The 26,966-nt window shown below is 39.1% G+C and overlaps 4 protein-coding genes across 5 annotated transcripts; 2 read left to right on the top strand and 2 right to left on the bottom strand.

Annotated features, from left to right (window-relative positions):
• Nucleotides 1-291: 291 nt before the first annotated feature.
• Nucleotides 292-2,064, bottom strand: c3h16orf91 (chromosome 3 C16orf91 homolog). Its single transcript, XM_017700813.2, has 2 exons — nucleotides 1,903-2,064; nucleotides 292-942 (listed from the first exon to the last, which is right to left on the bottom strand). Exons 1-2 carry the CDS (start codon nucleotides 1,986-1,988, stop codon nucleotides 570-572), a joined length of 459 nt encoding a protein of 152 aa, XP_017556302.1. The 5' UTR covers nucleotides 1,989-2,064; the 3' UTR covers nucleotides 292-569.
• On the top strand, nucleotides 2,013-16,089 carry LOC108429217 (uncharacterized protein C7orf50). 2 transcript variants are annotated; one of them, XM_017700811.2, is made up of 6 exons: nucleotides 2,013-2,097; nucleotides 3,439-3,565; nucleotides 5,499-5,621; nucleotides 14,603-14,844; nucleotides 15,429-15,510; nucleotides 15,659-16,089. In XM_017700811.2, the coding sequence occupies exons 2-6, from the start codon at nucleotides 3,458-3,460 to the stop codon at nucleotides 15,845-15,847; spliced, it is 744 nt and encodes a 247-aa protein (XP_017556300.1). In that variant the 5' UTR covers nucleotides 2,013-2,097; nucleotides 3,439-3,457; the 3' UTR covers nucleotides 15,848-16,089. The 2 variants fall into 2 exon arrangements, with proteins under 2 accessions (XP_017556300.1, XP_017556299.1); XM_017700810.2 differs by lacking the exon at nucleotides 2,013-2,097 and adding an exon at nucleotides 2,465-2,580.
• LOC108429214 (G-protein coupled estrogen receptor 1-like) lies at nucleotides 8,933-12,289 on the bottom strand. Its single transcript, XM_017700804.1, has 2 exons — nucleotides 12,196-12,289; nucleotides 8,933-10,322 (listed from the first exon to the last, which is right to left on the bottom strand). Exon 2 carries the CDS (start codon nucleotides 10,249-10,251, stop codon nucleotides 9,148-9,150), a length of 1,104 nt encoding a protein of 367 aa, XP_017556293.1. The 5' UTR covers nucleotides 10,252-10,322; nucleotides 12,196-12,289; the 3' UTR covers nucleotides 8,933-9,147.
• A 1,969-nt stretch (nucleotides 16,090-18,058) lies between the features above and the next one.
• LOC108429215 (retinol dehydrogenase 13) lies at nucleotides 18,059-26,616 on the top strand. The gene is made up of 7 exons (XM_017700805.2): nucleotides 18,059-18,557; nucleotides 19,441-19,559; nucleotides 20,842-20,997; nucleotides 22,220-22,324; nucleotides 23,439-23,651; nucleotides 23,771-23,872; nucleotides 25,914-26,616. Exons 1-7 carry the CDS (start codon nucleotides 18,493-18,495, stop codon nucleotides 26,231-26,233), a joined length of 1,080 nt encoding a protein of 359 aa, XP_017556294.1. The 5' UTR covers nucleotides 18,059-18,492; the 3' UTR covers nucleotides 26,234-26,616.
• Nucleotides 26,617-26,966: the final 350 nt, after the last annotated feature.

Below are 26,966 nucleotides of genomic sequence, written 5' to 3'. Positions count from 1 at the left end.
TTCATGTTAATTGGTGAGAGCAGGTGTGGAAGATGGACCACCAGGAGCAGGGTGGGATATAAAAACCTGGATATTTAACACAACCCTAGGGAAGATTCTGCACCCCAAATTTCAAAGCCATGGCTGGTGTCTGAAATTTACTGTTTTGCACCAGAACTACAGGGAAGTTTTTTTTTTTTTTGTTTTTTTTTCCCCCAACTCTAGGTAGGAGTGAACTTGTGCATGTGGATTTCTAAATCATTTTCATCTTTGCTATTGCACAGATTGCACAGTAAAACACTGACCTCTGCATATGTAAACAATTCTTTATATTTTTCAAACTTAACATGACATTCATACACTTCAATTGTGTCAGGGTCACAAAGCTAATCGTGGCCATAAGCAGATTCCTTACACCAAATAATTATTGAACTTTCAGTGTCATCAAATAAAGATTATCAAGACCATCTTTAATAGTGTCTGCACAACTCATTTACATCACAAACTAGTCCTGTCTTTCTTTTTTTTTTTCCCTCCTCAAAGGATTCAAACAATGCAGTAATGACATTTAAATATTGAAGGTATAGACTTCATTTAGTCCTTTGCCCGGGTTCTTTGAGTGCCTCTGTTTGCTCCTCTTTCTCCTCTTCCTCCTCCATGAATGTCAGTAACCCAGGTAAATATTCAAACAGCTGCTTTTCGAGAGCTTGGTCAATCTCTGACTCCTTACGGAAAAAGCACCAGAGAAGGAAGGAGACTCCCAATACGCTGAATGGCAAAACCTGCCACCAAGGCCGCTGGTGTGTGCTGCCCATTGAGCGTTCCACCTTCCAAGTCCGATGGCTGCCTTTACTTGTGGAGAACTTGATGGGTTTGGACAGGTCGTCCTCATTTCCACCTGGAGATTTTAGGGATTTTGTGCAGCAATGTGAAGTGACAGACAGTGCTCGAACTGTGCATGGTCTAAAAGAGAAGGAGAAAGAAAGATGGGATCATAGCATTTTAAAAAATGTGATTTAAAGGGGAACACCACTTTATTTAAATTTCACACAAATGGTTGAGAAGTAAAGTCATTCAGAGTTCAGGTTTAGTGTGAAATGCGCTGTTCTACAGCAACTTACTGACTCACAGTGGTGATAAGAGGAACCAGACATCTGATGAGTTTAGTGCCTATGAAAGCTCCTTCTCAAAGTTATTACACGGAATGGTTAGATATACGCTGCCTGAGGTTTGACACATTGATAAAGTTTTCTTTTACAGTGTATCTTACTCCATAAATAGTCACCAGAGAAAACTTACTTTTCTCAGATTTACCACTAAAATCTAAGAACACATTGGTGGTTAAATAAAGTGAAATAAAATGTAAATAAAATGGCCATTTTCATGCTGCAGACCCCAGGACCCGTGGTTCCTATCACCACCACTGTAAAAAAACTGTCATGTAAGTTTCTCCACAATTAAATTCTACTAACTACATTTCACATCAAACCAGTCTTAATTACCCTGTTTACATCTCAAGAAATAAATCTTTCCGACATTTTGAAATCATGGGTGGAACTCCCCTTTAAGCTTTGACCATTCCGGCCGGTGTAACAGTGTTTCCCATCTCTGGTCCTCCTCCAGCCTTTTGTTGTCATCATGCTGACATCTGATTCAGGGACGTGGTCATTAACCTTTCTTGACCTGTCACTCTTGAATAAGAACTACTAGTCTGCAGGTTTCAAGCCCTTTTTCATTGAGAACACTCTCTAGCATATATTAACCTCACATTAAACGAAGCCCAAGAAACAGAACATAAGATCAGCTACAAGTCCTGCAGTGGAAGACCGGAGCGACTTTACTGCGCGAAAAGGGCAACACCTTAAAGAAACGGCCTGGCTGATAAAACAAAGCTCTGGGACTTATAACTGCCATGGTCCTCACCTCAAACTCCACACACTAGATGTTCCAGGTCTTCCAGAAAACCGCGTAATATCAGCTAAAATCCTTCGCACCGCTGAAGATGCCATATTCACGACTCTTCACATTGAACATCTCAGGTCATGTAACACGCTGCGCGTCCGGCTCTCAAAAATGCCCGGCTAACTGGACTTTGGTTCCACATGCTGAAATACGCTGGTAGTATTCTTTAAATGTAAACGTTTACTCATTTTAATGTGAATCTGAACAGACCGAAATATGATTAGTTTTTATTTGAACTCTTTGTGTACCTGTGAATGTCGGTAATAATGTCGGAAAGCGGTGTTGAAGTGTTCGTTTTTTAATTTAATCGTATCTATTTTTCGTTTATTTGTTTACCTTTATTTTTGGAATCTGGAGTAAGAAAATTAGGAAATAGGAACAAATAGTTAATTGGTGTCCTGACTTTAGGCTGCCTGACGAAGGAGCTGTGAAAGGGGAGGGGGAAAAAACTACAAATCCCAGAAATCTCGGCGGGTGTGAGTTTAAACCAATCAGATTTTGAGTTTGAGGTGTAACTACAGAAAGCGTCCTGACACGTGGATTACATGCCGTGTGGAAGTAGAGAGTTGTTGTAAAGCGGTTGGTAAATCAACGTAAATTTAATACGTTAATAACTTACTTAGCCAACATCTAAACGATGTAAGTGATTCAGATGTTTTTCCATTTCTATTTATTAAATTTAGCCACTAAATGTATCATATAATTGACCTTTTCTCAGCTGTTGACTGAAATGTTGGTGTTTAAAGTGTTGGTAAGGAGCAGGACTTTAAGAAGCTGAAGTTGGCTTCCTATTCGCCAACTTTTTTATTCGAATTTTCTCGTTCCAACTTAAATGAAGTAGCATTTACATTCTGTCGCCTTCATTAACCGCTGCACCATTTAAGGTGGAACGGGAAAATTCGAATAAGACGCTGGTTTAGCTTCGGCGGGACTCGAAAGTTTATAAAGATAATGGACAAAAAATATTACCTGAAGCTGCTCATAAGGCGAAGTGAACACTGTGATGTTGTTGTAAGGCGTTTGAAATGTTTCCGCGATATAGCAGTAAATTACGATTCCTCTCAGAAATGTCAGACCCATACCCCAAGCAAATCTTGTATTAATATTTGTTCCCACAGTAAACTCTACTAAAATCAGGCTGATTTTTTAAAAGTACGTTTACAGCTTGTTACAACAAATGTTACGCGTGTTATTTAGTAATAGGGATGCCTAAAATGTATAATAAATGACATCAGCGTGTTAATAAACAGATATAGGCATGGCACATAGTATCAGTGGCCTGGTGCAAGTCTTTTTTTGCAAAGTTCTCTGAAAGCATATGTATGTATAACGTATGTATGTTTTACATAAAACCACATAGCCTGTGAAATCAATGAATTGATCAGGAAGTGTGTTTTGCACAGCTACTAACCACCCAACGACACAAAGGTGACGTTGGTATTGATCATGTTTATAATTCCATTGTCTGACCTGATATGTTGTGTGTTGTCCATGTAGAAGCTGCATTACTGTTACGATGGCGAAGAGTCCACTTCTTCAGCCCGAGGCTTCTTCAGAGAAAAAGAAGTCAAAACAAGCCATGAAAGACAAGAAGAAAATGAAGAGGAAGAAGACAGAATATGAGGTAAGTGCAACACGGTAGATTACACTTTGTCATTAGTGCTTTATTGTGATTAATAGCACTTTTATTATAGAAAGAAATTTCACAAAGTGTATTATACTCTGGGTTGTAATGTGTACTTATATGTGCTGAGGTGTTTTTCTGACTGTATTCCCTTAGGAACATAGTCTGGGGGTGTTTTTTATCTCCTCCCTTTCCCCATGTATTCTGTATTTTCCTCTCCTGTATTCCCGTTCCCCCCCAACCCCAAACCCCCCCCCCCCCCCATTTGTCATATTGTATGTGCTCGGATGGGTTGATGGCCATTTCGCTGGTACTTGTGACTAGTGACAAGAAATGTTCTTCATCATCATCATCATACTCAATATTATTATCAGCTGTTATTCCTTTTAAACATCCTCTTGTGATGTATAGATATGTATTATTTGAAAATGACACTCATACACTCTTAAAGATGGTTCTTCAAGGGTTCTTTAGTAAAGAAACTTGTTTTTTTTATATATAGACCCATGAACGCTGAAAGAACCCTTGGCATGGTTTAATGGTTCTTCGCATCATAAAAGGGTTCTTCAGATAGAACATTACAGATCCATTGCTACTTGTGCTGTAGATTATTTTGTATAGAACTCCTTTAAAATGTTTCTATAGCGCACCAAAAAGGTTCTAATATTGTTACAAGCTTGACATTTTGATATCGTAACAATAGAAGAACCTTTTTGGTGCTGTATAGAACCCCATTTAATCATGCAAAGGGTTTTTTGGGTGTTCAAGGTTCTATATTGATTCATTTTCATCATTATTATGTGCATTTCCACATCTGTCAAACTTGTGACAAAAGACAGTCCGATATTCAAAACTGACAGTTATTATGACTATTTCATTTCACTGGTAAAATTAAGCATAATTTATTACATCATACAATTTAAAGGTTTTCCCATAATCTTTACATCATGGTACATTATTATACAAAATAATAAACAATAATAATTTGTTTCCCTTCCTCCACCTTTCAATTAGCGAATCTGCTTAGCTAGATCACAGAGTCATTAGAATTAAATTTTCATGGCCATTAGGTAAAAGTTATTAATTTCTCAAGAGGTATTTCTGAGAACATTGTATATCGGACAATACACTTGCATAAGGAAGGCGTAAAAATCAAAAGAAAGTAAGTGGACAAAACAAGAGTTTTCCAAGCTGGAGTTAAAAAAAATGAGTAAAGCACACAGAGAAAGTGGGACTCTGGGAACTGTGCAAGACCTGGTAGACAGTAAAACTGTCCCCATCTCATAAACAACACTTACAGCTTTCATCTCTGAGAGAGAGGAGAGAAAATCAAGCTTCACTCTTGATTCAGATCCGAAAAAATCTACAGGTGTTTCTGTTCATCCTTCCATCTTAAGGCTCTGGGTCTGAAAGGATGTGTAGCTGCCAAGATGCCCTTACTTAGTGAAGGTAATAAACAAAAAAGGAAGAACACTGGAACACCAAAACTGACCAAATGAGACGTGCAGTAAGGTTTTTTGGACCTTAATTTGTCTTTATATTTGTAATTGATTGGATCGTAACATGCAGAAAATGCAAGCAACCAAGACTGAACTGGAAGTGGGAAATATCCTTACAGATTTCTTTGAAAAGCTGAAAGCAAGCCACCCACAGAGAATGGAAGCTGTACTAAAGGCAAAGAACAGACACAGTAATTGTTGAAAAAATTTGAGGCTCTTGTGTGATTTTCTGTTAAATATGTTTCCTGTTTGTTTTTTTTTTATGATGATGAAAAGTGAAGGTCTTGTACTGTCATGGCTGTTTTGAGTGGAAGGGTGGTCTCTAATTTTTTCACAGTACTGTCATTTCTGATTCATATTTACATGAATGTATTTGTTTTCTGGCAGGGATTAAAATTAGAGGAGAAACATTGCAGTGTGTGTTTTATTTACAGGACTCTGAGACGTTTGTCCCTGCTGATGAAGTTTCGGGGGTGAAGAAAAAGAAAGCTGACATAAATGACGTCACAACACTCGAAAGCAAGAAGAAAAAGAAGCAGAGGAAGACCAAAAGCAAGGTTTGTGCAGCCTTTTTTTCTGCTTATGCAGTTTTGCCTCTTGTCATAGCCTAATGTCCTGCTTTGCTCCACTGCTCCACCTTTGCCTTCTGCTTTCTCCACAATGCAGTTAGATTTGTTTTTCTTACAGAGACCTTTTAGAGAGAGCACACTACATTCTTCTGGATGGCTGTGGGTTAGAGCCCACTGAAAACACAGTTGAAGTACAGAAAACAACAATCAGACAGGACATAAATGTGGGCAGGATTTGATTTTATTCTTCAGGATTTGTTTGGATTGTGAAATTCAGATGTTCCAAAGAAACATGGAGTTGGACTCTGACTGTCAGTAAACTCTGTCTGGCTGTGTCTGCTGTTAGTTAGTCTGCTGCAGACCTTGTCACATTAATCACTGATCAGTTATTTTAGCGCACTGTCACTGTAGCTACTCTCATTTTTGGTTTTGGACCAGTTCTTAATTAGTGAGTATGTTTGTGAACTCAGTAATCCGATCATACTCAGGTTTCTTTAGTTATCTGATTATTCAAATGGTCATGTAAACAGCATACTCTGATTTCTTAGATCAGTGTAGGGTCTATAAATCCGATTAGGAAATCCAATAAAGAGAGCTGGATTTAAGCTCAGTAATTGGATTTCTCAGTACATGTAAACTCGTTCTCTGATTTCTTTGAGCTTTTTCAGTCTGTGCTTGTACATAAATAGACTGTGGTGCCAGAAATAAGCAAGCGGTGCTGCCGTGAGGTGGCAGTAAAACACTTTTGGAGCTACATGCATCACAAAATGAAGGATTTAAATATTCTTCATCATTTCGATGAAGTATGTATATATTTTCAGGTAAAGTGGCGTGATGTTTAAAAAAAAAAAGCTGCAGAATGAAGTTTGAGTGAGTTTTACATTACATTTATGTCACGTCTTCTGCGGGTTTATGGGCTGGTTGCAAAGCAGAAATCTGATTTTCCGATTATTAATTATTCAGATAATTAAGTGCATGTAAACACATTCACTGATCAGTTATATTACTTCATTAACCTTGGTTACATATTAACACAAATGAGGGAGCTCCAATATCTGTCAGTATTTCAGGGTTTATACGCTTTCTCAACAAAGTAATTCCTTTTCCATTACTTAAAAACAAAACTTCCATGCCAAACATTTAATATAGAGCTGGAGAAAATGTTGTCAATATCAGTTTACCATGATCTTGACATGCTTTTTGATATTTCCTTCCAGTTTTACTAATATTTTACATGCATTAATTTATTTAATAGATAATTAGCATTAAATACATGACAAAAGTCAATGCTGCCAAGTGCTTTATTTACTTATTTTATTTTGTTTTTTGCACTGTACCACAAGAAAAAAAGCTCAGCTATCAACATCACATCACACAATGTGAGATAATTGAGATAATCCACAGATAATTGTCCTCTGATGATGCCTTTCCACCAGTTTAAATCATTTGAAATGATTCAGTAGATTTTCACCACATGGTGGTGCTGCTGGTTTATTTGCAAAACAGCAGAGATGCATACAAAGCTTGAGTACAGTCCTGTGATTAGATACAGTATAATTAATTTGCAGGGTAACGGACGTTCAGTTAATGCATGCAAAGCACTCATGTCCATGTAAGCAAAGTACCGTAAAGAAGCCGTGTCTTTAGCTTATTCTTTCAGTCATTGTAGCCCAAAAAAAAATCAATGTATGGGAAGGGTTGCATCCAGAAATGTTGCTACTACTCCTGTCCTCTGCCTCCCCTGCTACCTGTCCTTTCATACCCTGGAAGAACATGGAGGAATCAAGGAGAGGACAGGAGCAGGAGGAATGAAGAGAACCAGCAGAAATTAATGGTCTGATTCTCCCTAATTTCTTTCAGTGTCATTAAATCTGTTGTTGACTATTTATGAACAAAGCCGGTCACAGCTCATAATACTCCTGTATCCAGTCACAGCTGCTACAGCAGAGCCAGACAATTCACATTTGTATGTGTGTTTTGGTTTTTTAACTAAGTGCAAATTATACAATATGGAGAATATATAAACACAAACAAAACACAGAATTTAAAGTATAGTTGTTTTGCTCAATATTAGTCTCTGGGCGTGTATGTAATGACATCATTTTAAAATGTGCAAAAGTCTTCTTGGATAGCATACACTTGTGTATCCTCCATTTGAAGCTACTTCAGCAGGTGTTTGGAGTAGCTTCTCTCATTTCCTCTTGTATTTAGACAGCTATATGATGTCACAAAATTGGTTCCCAGGTCACAGAGGGAGGAGGACACCTCTGTGAAAGCACCATTAACACTGAAGGTGATCGAGATAGATAGATCTGTGCTTATTTTAACATAACAGCAAGAAACATTTTGCGCATTCCAACAGCATTGTGCGTAATCAGAGGACACTGGTGCTAGACTGGCCTGCCTTGTCTCCTGTGTGACGCATTATGAAGTGCAAAACACAGCAATGAAGGCCCTGTAAGGTCGCATAACTGAAGACTTTATAACTTATGACTGGCAATATTTATTAGGTGTTGTTAAAAGGAATGGTGATGTAAGACAGTGGTAAACATACTCCTGCCCCAACTGTTTTGGAACCTGTTGCAGGCATTAAAAAGTGAGCATATATTCACAAAAAAACTATGAAGTTCATTAGATAAAATATAAATTATTGTGTTTTTGTACTGTCTATCACTCCGTCCTTAATCAGTTTCACTAATTACCAGTATCTTGTTGTATATCAAATTTATATTATATGTACTATAATGTAGTACTTATTACTCCTTCTGACTTTCAGAGCCCATCAGTTTTGTTGTTTTCCCTCTCCAATGTAAAGCGTCCTTGGGTTTGTTAAAGGCGGCTCATGAACAGAACTTACTTTTATTATTACTGTTGTTAATTTTTAACCTTGAACCTGGTGCATTTGTATGCCACATGGAAGCCTATGGGAAATGCTCTTTGTACATTTACAACATTTAGAGGTACTAAAGTGCTTTGTTGTATACTAAGACAATGTACTTCCTTTAGAAGGACACATTTCTGTTGTTTTAAAAACATGCAGAAGTGAAGAACATTTCTGTTTTTATACCCAGTCATATTTAGTAGGTGTGCTATAATTTGGGGGCAGTCGTGGGCTGGAGGTTAGGGAACTGGCCCTGTGACCAGAAGGTTGCCGGTTCGATCCCCAGCGCCGACAGTCCATGACTGAGGTGTCCTTGAGCAAGACGCCTAACCCCCAATTGCTCCCCGGGATAGGGCTGCCCACCGCTCCGGACAAGTGTGCTCACTGCCCCCTAGTGTGTGTTCATTCACTAGTGTGTATGTGGTGTTTCACTTCAGGGATGAGTTAAATGTGGAGGTGGAATTTCCCCAGTTGTGGGATTAAAAAGGTATCACTTAATACAATCAGCACAACACCATGGAAGCACAGCCCTACATGTGTTCCACAGGATTTACATTGATAACTAGATCTGAGAGGTGTTTGTGGTTCAAATAGACAATTCGACTTTCACGCAATTCTTTTGTACTCCGCTGCTCACGCACACATTCTGTCTCGCTCATGCTCCTCCCCCTCCTCCTGGCTGTGGCTAGTGCATATATTGTGTGTGATCTTAACTCGCAGGCCATGATGGAAGCGCACGTGGGTCACGTTTGTGGTTCGTTGGGGTGCATCATGACAGTACAGGTGATTCTTGAGAAAGAGGTGCAGTTTGCGTCTAAAGGTTTTTCCCAGCAGGCCATAGACTAGCGGGTTCAGGCAGCTGTTGGCACACGCGGCCAACGTGACTACATGACCTGTCAGCGGGTACTGTTGCCACAGTGTGCTGTTGCCACGACGGCGTGATGGTTCGGTGGTCCCGCACAGCAGGTGAACACTGATGAAGACATTTTCAGGCAGCCAGCACACGAAGAAGACACTGACAGCAGTCGCAATCATCTGAAGCGCCTTGGTGCGATGTGTCCGTCCGGACCGTAACAGCACACGACCGATCAGGGCGTAGCACACACCAATAACACAGAACGGCACAGCGAAGCCCAGCGTCACCTCTAGCCACTGGACCTCGGGTGCACTTGCAAAGCAAAAGCCCCGCCCCCAGCCATGACGGGCATGAGCTGTGGTGAACGGCAGCAGGGTGCTGGCTATAGCAGCCACCCAGATGGCAGCGCACGTGAGGCCTGAATGGTGGCTCACTGAGCCATGAGCAGCAGCCAGTGCATGAGATGTTAGGCCTGTTAGAGCCAAACAGCGATCCAGGCTCATCCAGGTGAGGAAGAAGACACTGCTGTACATGTTGACCTGCAGGAAGAGCGCCATGCAAGTACACAGCACTGCGTCGTCATAGTAATGTGCGCTCAGGTTGAACACCTCGATCAGTGAGTCCAGCACCAGCACCAGGTCGGCCAGCGCTAGGTTGGTGAAGTAAGGGTCCGGCCTGCTCCTCTGCTGGCAGGAGTCCTGGTTCACCAGCAGGATCAGGATGTTACCCACGAGGCCAAGAGGGAAGAGGAAGACAGTGTAAAAGCAGGAGAGGAGGAGGTTAAAAGTGTAGAAGTCAGTGTCTGTATGGTTATTGCTGACCACAGACCAGGAGTGTTTAGAGTTGTTGTGGGTGAAAGCAAAGCTTGAGAGTTCGTCCATCTTATTCCTCTTTTAGATTTTCAGTTCAAGAGAAATTTGGCGAAGAAAAGGACGCTGTTTCTCCACTGGTGCTGAAAAAGAAATGCAAATGTACATAGAAGGGCATGTGTCATCACTTCATATCTCCAAATAGTTTAACTCTACAAGAGAAGGGAAAAATATATTTTTCTTTTAATGTACATTAATGGAAAAATGATTCATTCCTTTTGGAGCATTTCTGTTGGACCGTTCTTCCTGAGATTTTAACACAAAGTAAATGGCAGCTGGTAATTTCAAATTATGTAAATGGTCTGACAGCAAGGATATTTGACCTCTTATTCATGCAAAATGTTGCACATCCCTGGTCATTTTACATGTGTTAATGAAGTCAACATATATTAACACGTGTAAATACGAGAGAACACACACATATAAATAAACAATTATTGTTTATTTGATGAATAATATACTGTAAGAAAAATGTAATGTGGCCTAAGCAAGAGTGTGATTTATTTTTATTTCTCCCTCCAATATGTTAAACTCTTGCACTATAAATTGCAGAAAAATGTCAAATTTGAATTTGCCTTGTAAAGCATGTTAACTTATTCAAATTCTAATCAGCAAAACATTTAATTGAACCAGGTATTCAGACTTTCACATACAACTGTACACATCCATTTTAATCCATGTGTCAGTCCACTCTGACTGAGCTAGATGCATATCTTACCTTTGTCAAAATCCAAGCCATTCTGACCTTTTTTTTTACATGTCAAGTCTACTTTTTTCCCTGGATAGAAATCCAGTCAGAAGTCCAATCACACATTTCTGCCTTAGCATTTAAAATATATTTAAAAGGATAACTCGTAGTTTTTCACATTTTATTTTTGAAATAATAAAATCTCAGAGCATTAACTATAACACTTCTCTGATGCCAATGATGGTTAAAAAAATAGAACTTGTGATTTTTTTTTTTTCTCCACAGGAAACAGATGTCAAGTTTTAAACCTGCTGTAAAACTTTAATTACAAAAGAAAGAGGGAGTTAAGGAGGTGGTATTTCTTTCTGAAATATTTATGGTCTCATAAGCATTTCAAGTGCTGCATCTTTAATTTAACCTATTGAGTGATACTCAAATAAACATTGCTATATTTACATGTTTGAGATGATCTATCAAGTTTCCACAGTTTACCAACTGCTTATAGGAAATTTTAAACACGGTGTTTTTGATCATTCTACAAACCTCTCAGTCTTGCATTGGCACTTAAATTGTCGCAACGTTTTTGGAATGTCTTGCAGGTGTCAAATTTGGAATTATTAGTAAATAAAAAAAAAACAGTAAAGCTGATCAGGTAAAATATTAAATATCTCTTAGTGCTGTTTTCAACGATCAATCTTTAAAGAACAGTTTGTAAATCTCTAATTTCTGTTTTTATTTGCATTTTACATACTTTTGGGGGGTTGGATTTGTACTTTGGAGTAATACTTTTTAAGTTAGACGTGCAAGCAGAGTAACTTCAGCATAGATATTAGAGCTGGCCGGTATATGACAACATTCATCATTGGTGCAATAAACTACATTAGAGAATGACATAATATGCTTTTCTGTGCATATTGTGGATATATTGTGGATTGTCAGCACACAAACAACACTTAACAACTGCACGTTTGATTACAAAGCATAATAAGTTCTGTATAATTAGATTTGTGTAAAATGTTGAATGCCAGTGATTGGATTCCTAGTTTTTTAAAATGTGGCGCTACGTTTTCTGCTCTAACTTATCAGATGTCAGAAAAAATAAACATTGTGACACACTGCATTGTAAAAAAACTTCCTGAAGTATCATGATATTACATTTTGCCATATCACCCAAATCTAATGGATACATATCAGAGCAAAACAGTTTAAAAATGTAAGTAATCATTTCTGTCTGAAACATAATGAAAGGAACTTTCTCATACTCTTACCTCTCCATGAGCAGTTCCTGACCGGCATGGTGTCTGAACACAGAATCGCTTTTCTTTCATCTGATCTTATACCCACACCTCTCTCTCTCCCTCTCTCTCTCTCGCTCTCTCTTGATCTCGCTCTCTTGCTGTATCTCCTGTATCGCTCTCTCGCTGTATCCCTATCTATTTTAACTTTCAGATTAATGGATGCTGAGTGTCTTTTGTAAATATGTAAATACTGGAGGACCGGTCAAACACACACAATCGCTTGCTCTGTTTACACCAAACAAAATGTTGGACGACTTTGAGAGGTCCATTACCTTTTCAGACAGACAAACAGACCAACCAATACACTGAGCTTAAGAACAGCATGTTTGTGTGCATACATGTGTTTAAGATAACATGCTGGGTTAACAGACGGTCGGATGAACAGGTTCCTGGAAGCTTTTGTTCCAGAAACATAGTTACTCTTAACTTTCTTATTAAGACTCTACTGTCCTTCAGGAGATCTGTTACTCCCGCATTTCTCATGCCAAGGCTTTTTTCCTTCCTATTTTCCTTCCACTAATCTGCTTTTTGTCTGCCACAGTTTACAGTATTCCTCCATGTTGCCTTTGTACATGCTCTTTGATCCATTTGCAAGTGGTTTGAAGGTCCTAAAGGTAAAGGTGTCGCTGAGAGTTGTCTGATATGGCAAAAATATCACACTACTTCGTTTTCATATGTTATATGTCAAAATATTAATTTTTGATATATAATATAAACAATAAATATTGCCATATTGTCCACCATCAGTGTCACTTCAACTGAAATTTGTATTAGTTTTGGTTTGTTCTGAACAGTTTTGCCCCTATCCAGTGTAGAGCAAACAGAACAAAAAACTGTTAGAACAAGGCCGGACTTCAAATCAAATCAAATCAAATATATTTGTATAGCGCTTTTTACAACGGATGTTGTCACAAAGCAGCTTTACAGGATTTCAGAAAAGACAAAGTTTCCACAGGACTGAAAGAATGTACAGAATGTACAGAAACCCCCCCGGTGGGCAAGCCAGGGGCAACAGTGGCAAGGAAAAACTCCCTCAGAACTGAGGAAGAAACCTTGGGAGGAACCAGGCTCACCAGGGGGGACCCATCCTCCTCTGGTCAAACTACCTACAAGTGATTATACTACTAATATTAACAGCAGTAATATTGATATTAGGAATATCTAGGAGTCTATGAGAACATCAGGGTAGGGTGGGCAGCTCATCCAAGGTGACTTACTTACTTAATGTAATAAGATTGATTCCAAGCAATATTGGATTGTTTTTATTGACTGCTTCTGATATGAAACGCAGCTGGCACTTTCAAGTAATATATATTTTAAAAAAAAAGGAAAAAAAAAAGAAAAACCAAAAAAAATGGGGATGAAGGGTTTATGACCATATGTTCTGTGAGTGGGGCAGCAGGGTTTAGAGACGTCTCCATTTACATCAGTGACCATTCCATCTCCACAGTGCCTGGAATTGTTTTGCATTTATGTACAATAAACACGCTCTCTCTCTCACTCACTCACTCTCTCTCTCACTCACTCGCTCTCTCTCTCACTCTCGCTCTCACACGCACACATACTTTCTTTCTCTTGTACTCTATCTCACTCTTTTTCTCTCTCTCTCTCTCTTGCGCGCTCTCTCTCATATGCTCTCTCGCTCGCTCCCTCTGTCTCTCTCACTCTCTCACACTCACACATACTGTCTCTCTCTCATACTCTATCTCACTCTTTCTCTCACTCTCTCATTCTCACTCATATAGAATCACAATGCTCACATCTTCAGAGTGACATTTCTACTGTTGACTTTTATGCATAATGAAGGTTTTTTTTGAAGGTGAATTTACTTGTTCGTTCAAACCCGCTTCATTATAACATCTCATTTAAATTCTTATTTTCTTGCAATCTTTTATCAGAGTGTAGTAAATTTGAGGTCTTTTGATGTTTAAGTACATCAGCACTGGTTAGGGCAAAATAATATTAATCAATATCATCATGTTTCATTCTCCTCCCATCATTCTCACTTATCACTGAGTTTAAATGCTCAGCTCAGAGACCCTCCCTGGTAACATGGAAATATGTCATATTATGGAAGGAAGCTGTGTTTCCCATTTCTGTTTATTTTAAAGTGTCAAAATCTACAGTCATGTGCAAAATCTTGAACACCACTGGTCAAATTGTGTGTTATACATATATAAACGCACGTGTGTGTGTGTGTGTGTGTGTAAGATGTAATATATATGTGTATATATATGTGTGTGTGTGTGTGTGTGTGTGTGTGTGTGTGTGTGTATGTATGTGTGTGTATACACACATTCTAAATGTGTATGTTTGTGTGTTTATGTTCTGTATATGTATATTAGTCAGGAATCTTTTTTTTCTCTGTTTCTTGCAGAGTTCAGATGAGTTCACCTCTCCTGCAGAAGCTGATCAGCCTGCAGAAGCACAGATGAATGAAGTGGAGGAAGAAGGGATGGAGGGAGGGGATGACCTGACGCCCGAGGAGAGACGAGTACTGGAGAGGAAGTTGAAGAAGATTCGGCGAAAGGAGGAGAAAAAGAATCAGAAAGAGAAGAGTGAAAAAGAGGAGCTCAAGACCAATGTGGCCCAGAAACAGGCTCTGGAGTACCTCACATGGTGAATCATAACAGCACACATACACTCATACATTCAGCCACTAGCTAATCATAGTCCGAGCATCTGAACCCGGATTATCACAGTCCGAGTATCTGAACCCGGATTAATCACAGGCCGAGTATCTGAACCCGGATTAATCACAGGCCGAGTATCTGAACCCGGATTAATCACAGGCCGAGTATCTGAACCCGGATTAATCACAGGCCGAGCATCTGAACCCGGATTAATCACAGGCCGAGCATCTGAACCCGGATTAATCACAGGCCGAGCATCTGAACCCGGATTAATCACAGGCCGAGTATTTGAACCCGGATTAATCACAGGCCGAGTATCTGAACCCGGATTAATCACAGTCCGAGTATCTGAACCCGGATTAATCACAGTCCGAGTATCTGAACCCGGATTAATCACAGGCCGAGCATCTGAACCCGGATTAATCACAGGCCGAGCATCTGAACCCGGATTAATCACAGTCCGAGTATCTGAACCCGGATTAATCACAGTCCGAGTATCTGAACCTGGTTTAGTTACTGTGCTTTTTTCCTTTTCACATTTGATGTAATTGTGTGTGTATCTGTCCACAGCTGGTCAGAGAAGCGGGAGGAATGGAAATTTCAGAAGACGAGGCAGGTGTGGTTACTGCAGCATATGTTTGACAGTGAGAAGGTATGGAAGTGCAATCTGTTAAAACCAGATGAATAAACTCCTTCGGCATATATATATATAATATATACATATATATAACATATATATATTTGTTGTTTTTTAAGGTATGTTTCCAATTTTTTTCTTTCTCTCTTCTCTCTCCTTTCAGGTGTCTGATGCTCATTTTGCAGTGTTGTTATCATATCTGGAGGGTCTCAAGGGAGTTGCTCGAGAGACCACTGTGCAGAAAGCAGAGGCTCTGGTCCGTTGGGGTGGGCAGGAGGACACCGAGGGTGGAGCTGCAGAGGCAGAGAGGAGAGCACACAGAGCCAAAGAGGTCATTCAGATTCTCTCATGATCACCAGATCAAACTCTTTGTGTCTGTCTGTTCCATCACACGTAGTGCTGTGGACTCGCTACCTGTACGATTTACACTCGAAACATCTCACTCTGTTCAGAATAACTTCATGAGACAAGGAGAGTGCGATAGAGCAGGAAACACAGATCAGAGCCCCAGTGATGTGGATGAGAATCATAGACAAGTAATATGTCTGAACCTGTAAATATGTATGACATTAAAATGTTTGTATAAAAAAGGTATGATTTTGTGTTCCTGTTGCTCAGTGTCAGATTCCTGTTGCTGTTCTCTCAAATTACTTTAAGCACTTACAGAAAACAAAGCACATCTCATTCTCTTCCTATTACATATTTTGTCCCCATTTGATTAGACAGGCCTGTGATAGTCGTGGCAACAGCCGAGTAGCCTACCACGCTATCAGACTGGCGCTGCTTCCACATTAAATCTTATCAATGGAAATACAAAGAAAGCACAACAGGACAGTGGGACCTCCAAGACCAGAGTGGGGAAATACTGTTTTAGAGCAAATGTTCTCAGTCCATGTACTGGCGTACAATTGCTTTATATTTTCATCACACTAAATCAGTACTTAGTGCACATTCTTAAAGATGGTTCTTTAAGAGTCTTTTACTAGAGACAATGGTTCTATAGAGAACCATGAACACTCAAAGAATTGCTTGTATGCCTAAAGAGTTCTTTGCATGGTGAAGTGGTTCTTCAGATTGATGGAGAATGTTGTATATGGTACTATATAGAACCTTGTTTCTATATAGCGTTTTATAAAGGGTTCTGCTATCATTACAACCTTGACATCACAAATCTGTATGCGTCATATTTGATGATGGCAGAATTGTTTGCACTTGTTTTTAACTTAGCTAATTTGCACATGTACAGCGATTCAGTTCAGCTTGCAGGCATAACACAACTCAGTGGTAAGTTAAATAATATGAAATGCATTTTATTTCTCATATGAATTTTTTTTCTGATGACGGCTATAAACAAAGCTGTTCCCTCCGGTTAGTACTTGGCTGAATTTTAAGGAATTCTGAGTAAGAGGTCGCTGCAGAGTCTGCATTTAGTGCCCTTTTAAACAGATGATGAGAAATGATACGTTGCAAGACGTTTTGGGAATGACAGCAGAACTACAACTGCACCATTTGGGTCAAGGAATATAATGTGCTTGGCAGTGCTGGTCAGCACCTGTGCTGAGAGCTACTGGACTAGAGCACAATGTGAATATTTCTTCCACATGAAATGTCTGGCCAGTTTGTTGGACTCATCTTGAAGAATCTTCACCTACAGCTTTTGTTAGATTTTCATTATAAACACACGTCAGTCACGGGTGTTTCACTGACTGTTTTGTTTTTTATTTGGTGCTGTCCACAGTTGGATTTTTCCAGAATCGTACAAGCATTTTTATCATGGTTCGATTTGAATGAAAATGGCTTCAAAAGCTCTAATTGTCAGCTCATTCTTTCATACCGTCATACCTTCCAGTTCACTGTTTTAATACCTTGTCACTGAACCCACAGCAACCTACACAAAATATGGGGTTAGAACACTACCATGGAGTTACATGCATGCTATATTGATGGTTAACTAGAATTAGGTGACCTTTTTGGCTCCTGTCTTGCAGCGGATGAGTTTACCTGTGAGTTTTTCACTGAGGCACAATTACGTCCAAACCTGGTACATTGTATAATGTACAGTAATCATTTACACTTATCTATTAAATGTTGAATGATATTCTTTAAATGGTTATAGTTATTATTGATGCAATAATGATGATAATAAACAGGTTTACATGATAGTATGTAATTAATGTAATCACAATAACTAAATGTAGTTAAACGATATTGGCATTTTAAGCCATTTATCTGTTGACAGTCTAATAAAATGAGGGGAAATCATGAAGACAGAGGTCTTAATGCTGTATTTGCTGTATTTTGATTAATAACGTAATTTATGAGAAGAAGCAAAGACTAGAAATTATCAGACAAATTACACGTTCTGTAAAATTGAGATGTCCAATTGATGCAAGATTTACTACTAGGCCCTATTTTATTTTTTAAACAACCAAAAACCTGCCTGATGTTCTAGTTTCTTTCCTCAGACTGTGTGTAGGTTTACGCATCATCACCCTACACCTGCTAAACTCATACACAAATATGGACATAGTAAATGGACATTTCCCCCGTTTCCTCTGTGTGATTCTTGCTCATCTTGGCTACTAGGGGTGTGTGTGTGTTGGGTGCGTGTGTTGGGTGCATGTTGGGTGCGCTCCAAATAGAGCAGTGGCGTTTTGTAAACTGGTACATTAGCTAGTCCACTAGTACTCAAAATCTAGCCGTGTGCGTGTACAGTTAAAATCTCTGCAGAACATGAAGCTCAGTCAAGTGAGCGTCGTTGACTGTCATTTTTGAGTGCTCGATGTTGGACTACCAATGTTTTGTATTTGAATTGTGCGCACTTTCTAATCGCCCTACTTAGTACACAAGTACGCGGATTGGAGCGCTCCCGAAATGAGGACGTCACGTTCACATTGAGTTTGTAGCCAACGTGTGAAGTCGAGCTTAATATGATTCTGGTATTTGCTGGTGTTTTTTATTAAGTCGTTCAGCTGATGTTCTTTTAACGTTCCCGCCATGAGGAAGTTTATTCTGCCCGTGTCTGTATTCGGGACGGTTATTGGCGGCGCCGTGTTGCTGAAGTGAGTTACGTTAGCCCTGCTAAGTTAGCTTAGCATAACGACTCCTGTTAACTTTGCTTTCTGAGAGATTTGGTCGCTACAAGGCACACATATAGATTTTACTCCTTTAAGGCATTTGTAAGAGTATTTCACCCCACGTTCCTTCCCTGTGTATCACTGACACGGCTGTAAGTAAAATAAAATCTGCCCACTGTGGTGGTTTTGGTCCCATCTGACATCCACTGATTCAAACATGTCAGATTAGTCATTTCCTGTAACAGAGAGGAATAAATATTATCATTAATAAATAATATTAATACAATACGTGTAAAAAATCAACATGATCATTATTTAAATAATATTTTAATTACGAATATAATATTAATACAATCTTTATTATAATGTATTCCTTTCAGTATGAATACATTATAATGTACCTCACCCATTACACAATACTGCACAGGTTTGTAATTCAATCAGATCAACATGATTGATTTATCCTTCAAGCAAATATGTTTCTGTGTTTTCTGTTTTTAAATGTGCTTCACTAGTTATTCTTGTTTTTTACTTTTTAAACTGCCTTTGCTTATTCATGACTGATTGGCCGATTTGTCTGCATTTTGCCTGTCTGCATATCTACTTACCAACATCTTACTTTTTTGATTTTTTTAGACTGAATAAAAATGCAGTTCTGTTAATTATTTGAGAGTTTGTTCAATATTGCATACTAGATCATATCTCTAAACCGATTCATGGGTACAAAAACTGTAACTGAATGAGGAGCCATACAGGAACTAAAAGAGTCAGCTCTTATTTGTGAGCTGAGCCAGTTGATCTGAATCACTGACAGAAAACAAACTAATGTCATTTTGTTTTTCCATATCCTTTCTTTGCTCCTCTCAAGGGACTACATCACTGGAGGCCCATGCCCGAGTAAAGCAAAGATCCCTGGGAAGACGGTGGTCATAACTGGGGCCAATACAGGAATTGGAAAGGAGACGGCTCAGGAACTTGCTAAGCGAGGTATGATTCTAGACATTAAAGAATTCCCCTAATAAAAAAAATAGCATAATTAAATCACTTAGATGTAAAACAGCCATTCAGAGTAATTTGATGTGAAATGCGTTACATTAGAAAAATTTACAAAGTCAGAATTGTTCTCGGTGGTGGTGGAACCAGACGTCTGAAGTGTCCACAGAGAATATATATATAATCTGATACCTGAAACATAATTTTACTGTAGTTTTCAGAACATTTAGCCTTTTATTATATCCATAATGGACATATACACAGAACAATGTAAGGCAAAATAGCACCTGAAGTAATTTCTTTTAGCATTTCCCACTATTTTACTATTATCAACATTGTATATAAAACTCAGAAGACACATGTAGGTTCACTAATTGTTTGAGGCTGCCAATAAAATGTTTGTGATTTGACTTTGTGATCCCTGCTTCCGGTCACTACCACTGTAAAAAAAAAAAATCATAGGGGATAACTTTCTCTATAATGCACATGAGACCACTCTGAAAGACTTTGATTACATCTTAACAATTGATTTGTATAATTTTGAAAAATTGGTGAAATTCTCTTGAAGTTCCAAGTCAGGATCCATTTTCACAAGCCAGACTGTCATAAGAGAGTCTGGTTAAAGATAAAGTACTTTAGTCTGATGATTTTTGTCACTGAGTGTGACCAAGAACCGGCTACAGAAAAGGCCAAGTAACCAACATGCAAAAAGGCCAACCAGAGTCCACGGTTTTAGGGCTGTAGGACGTTTTTTCAAAATGACGCTTCAACTACAACAAACCTGGTAGAAACAAATGTGTCAGAAAACTCACAAGAATTTCTTGCTTAAAACCAACAAAATGATTCAAATAAAACTGTATAACCTGAATGAAATGAATGTCACAAGCTTCTATATTACAGTGACAATCCCGCTCTAAGAGCCTCATGGTTCACAGAGCTGGACAGATAAAACCCACTGTATTAAATTGCATTCACACAGCTGTGCAGACAGTGAGTCAGAGTCCAACTGACAAAATCTCGATAGTTGACACCCGTTTAACATGCAAAAGATACATCTACATGTGCTTCTGAAGCCGAACTTAGGGTCCATTTCTGCTCCAGTGACTTACAAATCCACAGCACCTAACAAGGCCTCACAAGTTTCAGAACCGTTTGTCAGCTCAGATCAGATCATCCTGAGACATAATTCTTGTAGTTGCAGTCTATCTTCTTTGTTGTTTGTTTTATGACATATGGTGCTTACATGGCTTGTGACTTCTGTCTGATTCCTGGGCAGGTGGCAGGATTATTATGGCCTGTCGCGACATGGAAAAGTGTGAGGCCGCTGCACGTGAGATCAGAGGGTCCACGCTGAACCCTCACGTTTACGCACGACATCTCAATCTGGCTTCAATGAAGTCTATACGTAGCTTTGCTAAGAAGATCAACGAGGGTAGGACACATACCTGCACATGATCACTCATGGCAGCATGTTGGTCTGATGTCTATTTAATGTATAATGGCATTATGAGTCTTGCAAGGTTTTAGTTAATGATTAATGTTCCAAGTTGTGTTGTATAGTCATTACAGTCATAGACCTCTAAAGTCATGCATCATTTTGAGGCCAGCTGCATTTAAGGCATTTAACTCTGGGTATGAGCATTTTTCTTGAAAATGAATGACGTTTTTGAAAATCAGAAAAAAGCTTGCTGGTTTGTATGGGGTGTTCTATGTGCAGCAGTGTTTGTTTGCTTGTAGCAATATTCATTTCTACTCTTTAATAATCTCACAGAGGATTCAGTGGCATTCGAACAAAAAAATGTAGGTAGGATAAAAGATATTGATATTAGAACATTTTTACTTGCCACAGACTTTAATAGCAGAAATTTTTGAAAATGGTATTCATTTTTCCTATAACGAGTTCCTTATATGGGTATGGTGCTGACTACACAATGACTTCAGACGTTTATAGACCATGTGTTATGATATAATGTATTGGGATAGATTTTGTGGCTTGGCGGGATGGATGTACTCCTAAATAACATCTGGCTTCTTAGTATGTCTCAGACCAAAGCTCCTATGGTGCTTTGAGCGATCAGTTTTAAAGGGCTGATATCTTAGATTTTTAATGCATTTTGTTAGGTTCACTTTATACTGTATTTGGGAAGGTTTATGTACCAAAAAGAGTCATATGAATTTTTCACACATTTTTTCTGAAACTTCTCTTTGTTCATTAAAATTAGTTTTTGTTACTGTGCCTTTAAGACTGTTATATGCAAATGACCTCTTTTCTGATTGGCTGTCCAGTATTGCGCTTTATTTTAAAAGCAATCCAGGCTGAAACACTCCTTGTAACAAAAGGGAGAGTGGGTGGACCTAAACTGCTATAAGCTGAATAAACGAGTATATGTAAAAATGTTGGTGTCATGACATGACAGAAAGGGGCAGTCTGCAGCAAAGCACGATTCAGTTTTACATACATGGACCCTTTAAAGGTGTCTTGTGTACATTTACACCTGCATTTTTAACGTGGATTACCTCTATATGCATGAATTCATTAATTCATTCATTCATTCATTCATTCATTTTCCAAGCCGCTTCTCCCTCGGGGGGGTGCTGGATTGCATGAATTGTTATACTGAAAATGTGAAATGACGAAGATCTTTGTCTCTTAGAGGAGAAAAGGGTGGATGTCCTGATCAATAATGCGGCTGTGATGAGGTGTCCTCCAGGAAAGACTGAAGATGGCTTTGACATGCAGCTCGGAGTCAACTACCTGGGTAAGGACATAGCAGAGATGGACATAATACAAGAACAGGCACCCAGACAGAAACAAACAGTGGAACCTGAGTTGTTTGCTTATAAAGGAGTCTCCTGCATTATGGTCATGTTTTATTCAGGTTTCTCTGTCACACAGGAGTTTTATTCATGCTACATCAGGGATCATTCGTCTGATTTGAGACAGGACAGGTAATGAAAGCTTATACAGATGTTTACTTACTATGTGTAAAATAAACAACATAGCTACTTACATTAAAACAGAATCTGTGTAAGACGGATAGATGGAAAGGCTAATATTTTGGTTGAGATTTTAGTTAATATTGCATCATCGACAGGAGCCTATATAATGTTTGTAAAATACTTTTGTTGTTGATAAGCAGCAATTACCTTTTTACTTGCTTGCAGCAAGTCACGTGGCTTATTAGATCTGAAGATTAGGAATCCATTTGAAGAGTAAGGAAGAGAAAGCATAATTCTGTATATTTTGGGACATTGTAAGAGTCCCAGGCTTTTTGTTTAACGTAACGTTTCCACCTCTGTGCTTTACGTAGCCTTGCTGTTGTCCTGTTGGAATTCTTCCACTATCAGTTTGATGTTGTGCTAAAAGTGTTTTCTCAGAAACAGTCGTGTTCTTAAACATTTAAGAAGTGACCCAAATATCTTCATTAGATTTTATCAGTAGTTTGGTAAACATGCTCAGATAGTTTTTTGTGGCCACTGTGTTGTCTTGTTAAATGTTTATTCTTTTTTCCACTTTATTTGTGAGGCAGATGGTCTTTTGAGGTTAGCCTTAAACATAGGAGCGATTGCAGTGAATTTTCTCATGCCGCTGTGCCTGCTTGACTTGTGAATGACTGTCATATTTTTTTCAAAATTCTAGTGGGATATGATGGTCAGAAGTATGAGTATATGGAATGCACGTGTGAGACAAATGATCCAAGAAGCTAAAGGCCTCTTTTTCAAATTTTCCGTTCATGTGAAGCAGTTAGATTCAATCTAAAATGGTTTTATGTAAAATAAATAAATTGTGTACATATATACACACACACATACACACACACACACACGCATGTATGTGTACTAATTGAGTGTTCTTTGCCTGTCCTGTAATAGGCCATTTTCTTTTGACCAATCTGCTGCTGGATAAACTGAAGGATTCCTCCCCCAGTAGAGTGATCAACCTGTCGTCTTTGGCGCACATTATTGGGGAGATTGACTTTACAGACCTGAACTGGGACAGGAAGAAGTTTGACACTAAGAAAGCATACTGTCAAAGCAAGCTTGCCATCGTCCTTTTTACACGAGAGCTTGCCCGCAGACTTGAGGGTATGTAAGATCATTTGTGTGTGTGTGTGTTTGTGAATTCTGGCTATAATAGTGTGTAATAGTATTAACCTGGTCTATTCAAAGAATGTATTGTGTGTGTGTGTGTGTTTTTTTTTTAGGTACGGGAGTGACAGTAAATGCTCTGCACCCTGGGGTTGTTGCCACGGAATTAGGTCGACACACTGGAATACACCAGTCCCAGTTCTCCAGCTCTGTACTCAGTGAGTCGAACAAACTAACAGTCAGTCCATTAAAGGGAGCAGTTTTATGTAATTTCTTCATAAGTATGTGGTTAAGATGAAAACATTCAGAGTGGTTTGGTGTGAAATGTTCTGTTCTAGAGAAACTAAATGAGTCTGAATTAAAGAGTTTAATGCCTCTTAAGTTACCTTACAAAACGTTATTACGTGAAATTGTTATGAACAGGTTGTCTGGTGCTTGAGACAGTGTTTCACAGTAATTTTGGTCAAAATGTAAAAAATTACATTCACCTTTCACATTTAGGGCGATGTACAGCAAATAGAACCCAAATAAGTTTCTTTCAGGTTTGCCACTATTCTGGCATTATTAACATTACATATGAAAGAAGACACACTGGTGGTTTTGGATAGTAAGTAAAATGGCTACATTTGCATTGTATACGTCATAACTCCTGTTTCCTATCACCACCACTGTAAAGAAAGTCAGAGTGAATCAATTTCTCTAGAATTCACATCAAACCATTTTGTATGACTTTGTTTAATTGTCTCAACAATTAAATTATCCAGACATTAAGAAATATTAGCTGAATTTCTATTTAATTAATCAGAAATAATTGTTATCTGCAGATGAAGGAGTCTAAGGAGTGGTTTCATCTCATTCATCTCATTCAGTGCCCATTCATCTAAATAACGCATAGGCTAACTGCACAATTTTTTTGGCTGGGAGTCCAAGAGAACACAATTAGCCTAACTCTCTGGGTAGATAAGATGGCCCCCAGTCTCCCGCCATCACTCAGGGCAATGCTAGCCAGTGCAGGTGTTTGTTAGCTGATTTGTTTTGTTTGTGTTTGTTGCTGCTTTCCTCCAACTATGTTTGGCTGGCCAATGATGTTGCATGAGCAGCAATTTGAAAAGATGCGGTGGTGCTTCACAGGTCTCGGAGTAAGCCTACGCTAGCCTTTGCCCTCCTAGCACTGGTGGTATCATGTGACTAGGGGAGTCCTAAGTTGTGGGTGGAACTGGATATGAATAAATTTGGGGAGGAAATTGGGGGGGGGGGAAATGAATTAATTAATAAACTGCAAAATCTCACTGTCTTAGTTACGGCTACCTAGCAGGCTCCTGGGAGCCACAACTGTCCAAGCGTTGGCCCTTTTCTTTAGGAAATCATGAGTTGGGTCTCGGTGATGCCATAGTCATCCATGGCTGGGATTTAAAGATAGCATAATTGACCTCACTCTCTCTGGGTGGGTAGGATGGTCCTCCCTCGACCCCACCACTCAGCAGGATGCTAGTTACGTCTGTTAGCTGATGTAAAATAAGATGTAAAATAATTGGTAGTTACTGTTCTCCTCTAAGCCTTTTGAACTGTTTAACTATGTTGCGTCAGCAGCCATTTTGAAAAGTTGCTTTGACGCCTTGTGTATTGTGTATTGGACAAAACTTGTGCTGGCCTTCCCAGCTTGGTCATGTGATGGGTGGAGTTGGTGACTAAATTGGGAAAAATATTGGGTAGAAAAAAAACCCCACTTACTCTTTCACTCACTAGCCATTTTATGCCCTCCACCTGCCTTTTAAGTCTAGTTTATATGTGTACATTTGGACTGTAGCCCATCTAGTATCATGCACTTTCTGTCAGCATACCATCTCTTCTACCCCATTCATTATTGGTCATTTTCTGACCACAGGGCTGCTGTTGACCAGATATTATTTGGGTGATTCTAGTGGATCAAGCTGATATGGTAGTGATATATGGTTGATTATACCTTTTATAACCACCAGTGTCATTGTTGATTGGTCCACCACCCAAAAATATCCACCCAAGAGCAGCTCTGTGGTCAGAACTGAACATTGATCAAGAAGTAGAGAATGGCACAAACTGTGTATCAGCAGATAAGCTACAGTCTTTAACTGTACACCAGCAATAATGCGATGCTATAGAGGCAGGAGTTTCTAACTGAGTGGCTGGTGCGTGTAAACACATTTTATCTGATGATGTTTGAGAAGCAACTTCTGAAAGAGCCAAAATCAATGCTTGTGTGGTTGTTACTGTCCTCCTCAGGTCCGTTTTTCTATCTGTTGATAAAGTCACCTAAGCTTGGTGCACAGCCCAGTATCTACCTTGCCATTGCTGAGGAGCTGGAAGGGGTGACTGGCCGATACTTTGATGTGTTGACAGAGAAGGAGCCCGCCCCCAGGGCTCTGGACCAGGAAGTAGCTGTCAAACTTTGGGATATCAGTGCATCACTGGTTGGCCTGGAAACCACACTTTCTGTGCCAGTGTCTTCAGCTTATGTAACTAAGGAAACTCACCCTCAGCCTGTGGCAGCTGACAGTACACAGACTCAGACTCACCCTGTGGAGACGATGACAACAGCATAAGAGTATTGTGATTGTCACTGAGGAACTCATGCTCTTAAAGAGGTGAACTGAAACATCTCACAACACTGGATGTTGCTGTTATGACTGTAGTTTTAGATTATGTTACTTGGGTTGTAGATAGATGTACTGTATTAATCCCCAGTGGGAAATTTGGGATTAACCTAATGGTTAATGTGCCTTCCATCAGCTGCCTTCATACTCCTGGACTGAATATAGTTTTATATAATGATATGCTAATCAATGGCAAATAAAAGGCCATACAGTCGTATGCAAAAGTTTGAATACCCCTGGATGTGATCAAAGTGCATGTTTTGTTGATTTTTATGTTAATGTGTTGAGTTTAACATAGTGTTATTTATATACATGCATAATGCGCCATAACTTTTGCACAGACCACATTTTATTTTTTCCCCCAATGTGTTAAATTCAGAAAATAAATATTGTGGATAAAAATGTAAAGAAGTGTGTTCTCTGAGGATGTGTTTATTTGTTGACGAATGACAAAACATTTGACCAGAGGAGACCAAATTTTTGCATTCCACTGTATCTCATCAGTTGTCTTGTATGTGAGCAAAGCTGAGCTATAGGTTGGAAAATGCACCACACCACCTAAATGAATGGTTGCTACTGACGATTATCAAGACTCTGGATTCACTGAAGTAAATAATGTGCTTATTTATAACCGAATGGGATACTACTACTGCTATACAATGGGGTTACTGCAAAGTTCATC

Source organism: Pygocentrus nattereri, chromosome 3 (genome assembly GCF_015220715.1).
Source record: "Pygocentrus nattereri isolate fPygNat1 chromosome 3, fPygNat1.pri, whole genome shotgun sequence".
Classification (NCBI taxonomy): domain Eukaryota; kingdom Metazoa; phylum Chordata; class Actinopteri; order Characiformes; family Serrasalmidae; genus Pygocentrus; species Pygocentrus nattereri.
Note: the sequence above shows the minus strand (reverse complement) of the source record. Positions and strands in the feature narration are given on the sequence as shown.

Excerpts from the sequence above, each read along its gene's own strand:
- c3h16orf91 (XM_017700813.2), bottom strand. The coding sequence starts at position 1,988 with ATGGCATCTTCAGCGGTGCGAAGGATTTTAGCTGATATTACGCGGTTT. Across the intron at positions 943-1,902 it reads TCTAGTGTGTGGAGTTTGAG|ACCATGCACAGTTCGAGCAC; the intron begins GTGAGGACCATG and ends CTTCTCTTTTAG.
- LOC108429217 (XM_017700811.2), top strand. The coding sequence starts at position 3,458 with ATGGCGAAGAGTCCACTTCTTCAGCCCGAGGCTTCTTCAGAGAAAAAG. Across the intron at positions 3,566-5,498 it reads GGAAGAAGACAGAATATGAG|GACTCTGAGACGTTTGTCCC; the intron begins GTAAGTGCAACA and ends TTTTATTTACAG. Across the intron at positions 5,622-14,602 it reads AGAGGAAGACCAAAAGCAAG|AGTTCAGATGAGTTCACCTC; the intron begins GTTTGTGCAGCC and ends TGTTTCTTGCAG.
- LOC108429214 (XM_017700804.1), bottom strand. The coding sequence starts at position 10,251 with ATGGACGAACTCTCAAGCTTTGCTTTCACCCACAACAACTCTAAACAC.
- LOC108429215 (XM_017700805.2), top strand. The coding sequence starts at position 18,493 with ATGAGGAAGTTTATTCTGCCCGTGTCTGTATTCGGGACGGTTATTGGC. Across the intron at positions 18,558-19,440 it reads GGCGGCGCCGTGTTGCTGAA|GGACTACATCACTGGAGGCC; the intron begins GTGAGTTACGTT and ends GCTCCTCTCAAG. Across the intron at positions 19,560-20,841 it reads TCAGGAACTTGCTAAGCGAG|GTGGCAGGATTATTATGGCC; the intron begins GTATGATTCTAG and ends ATTCCTGGGCAG.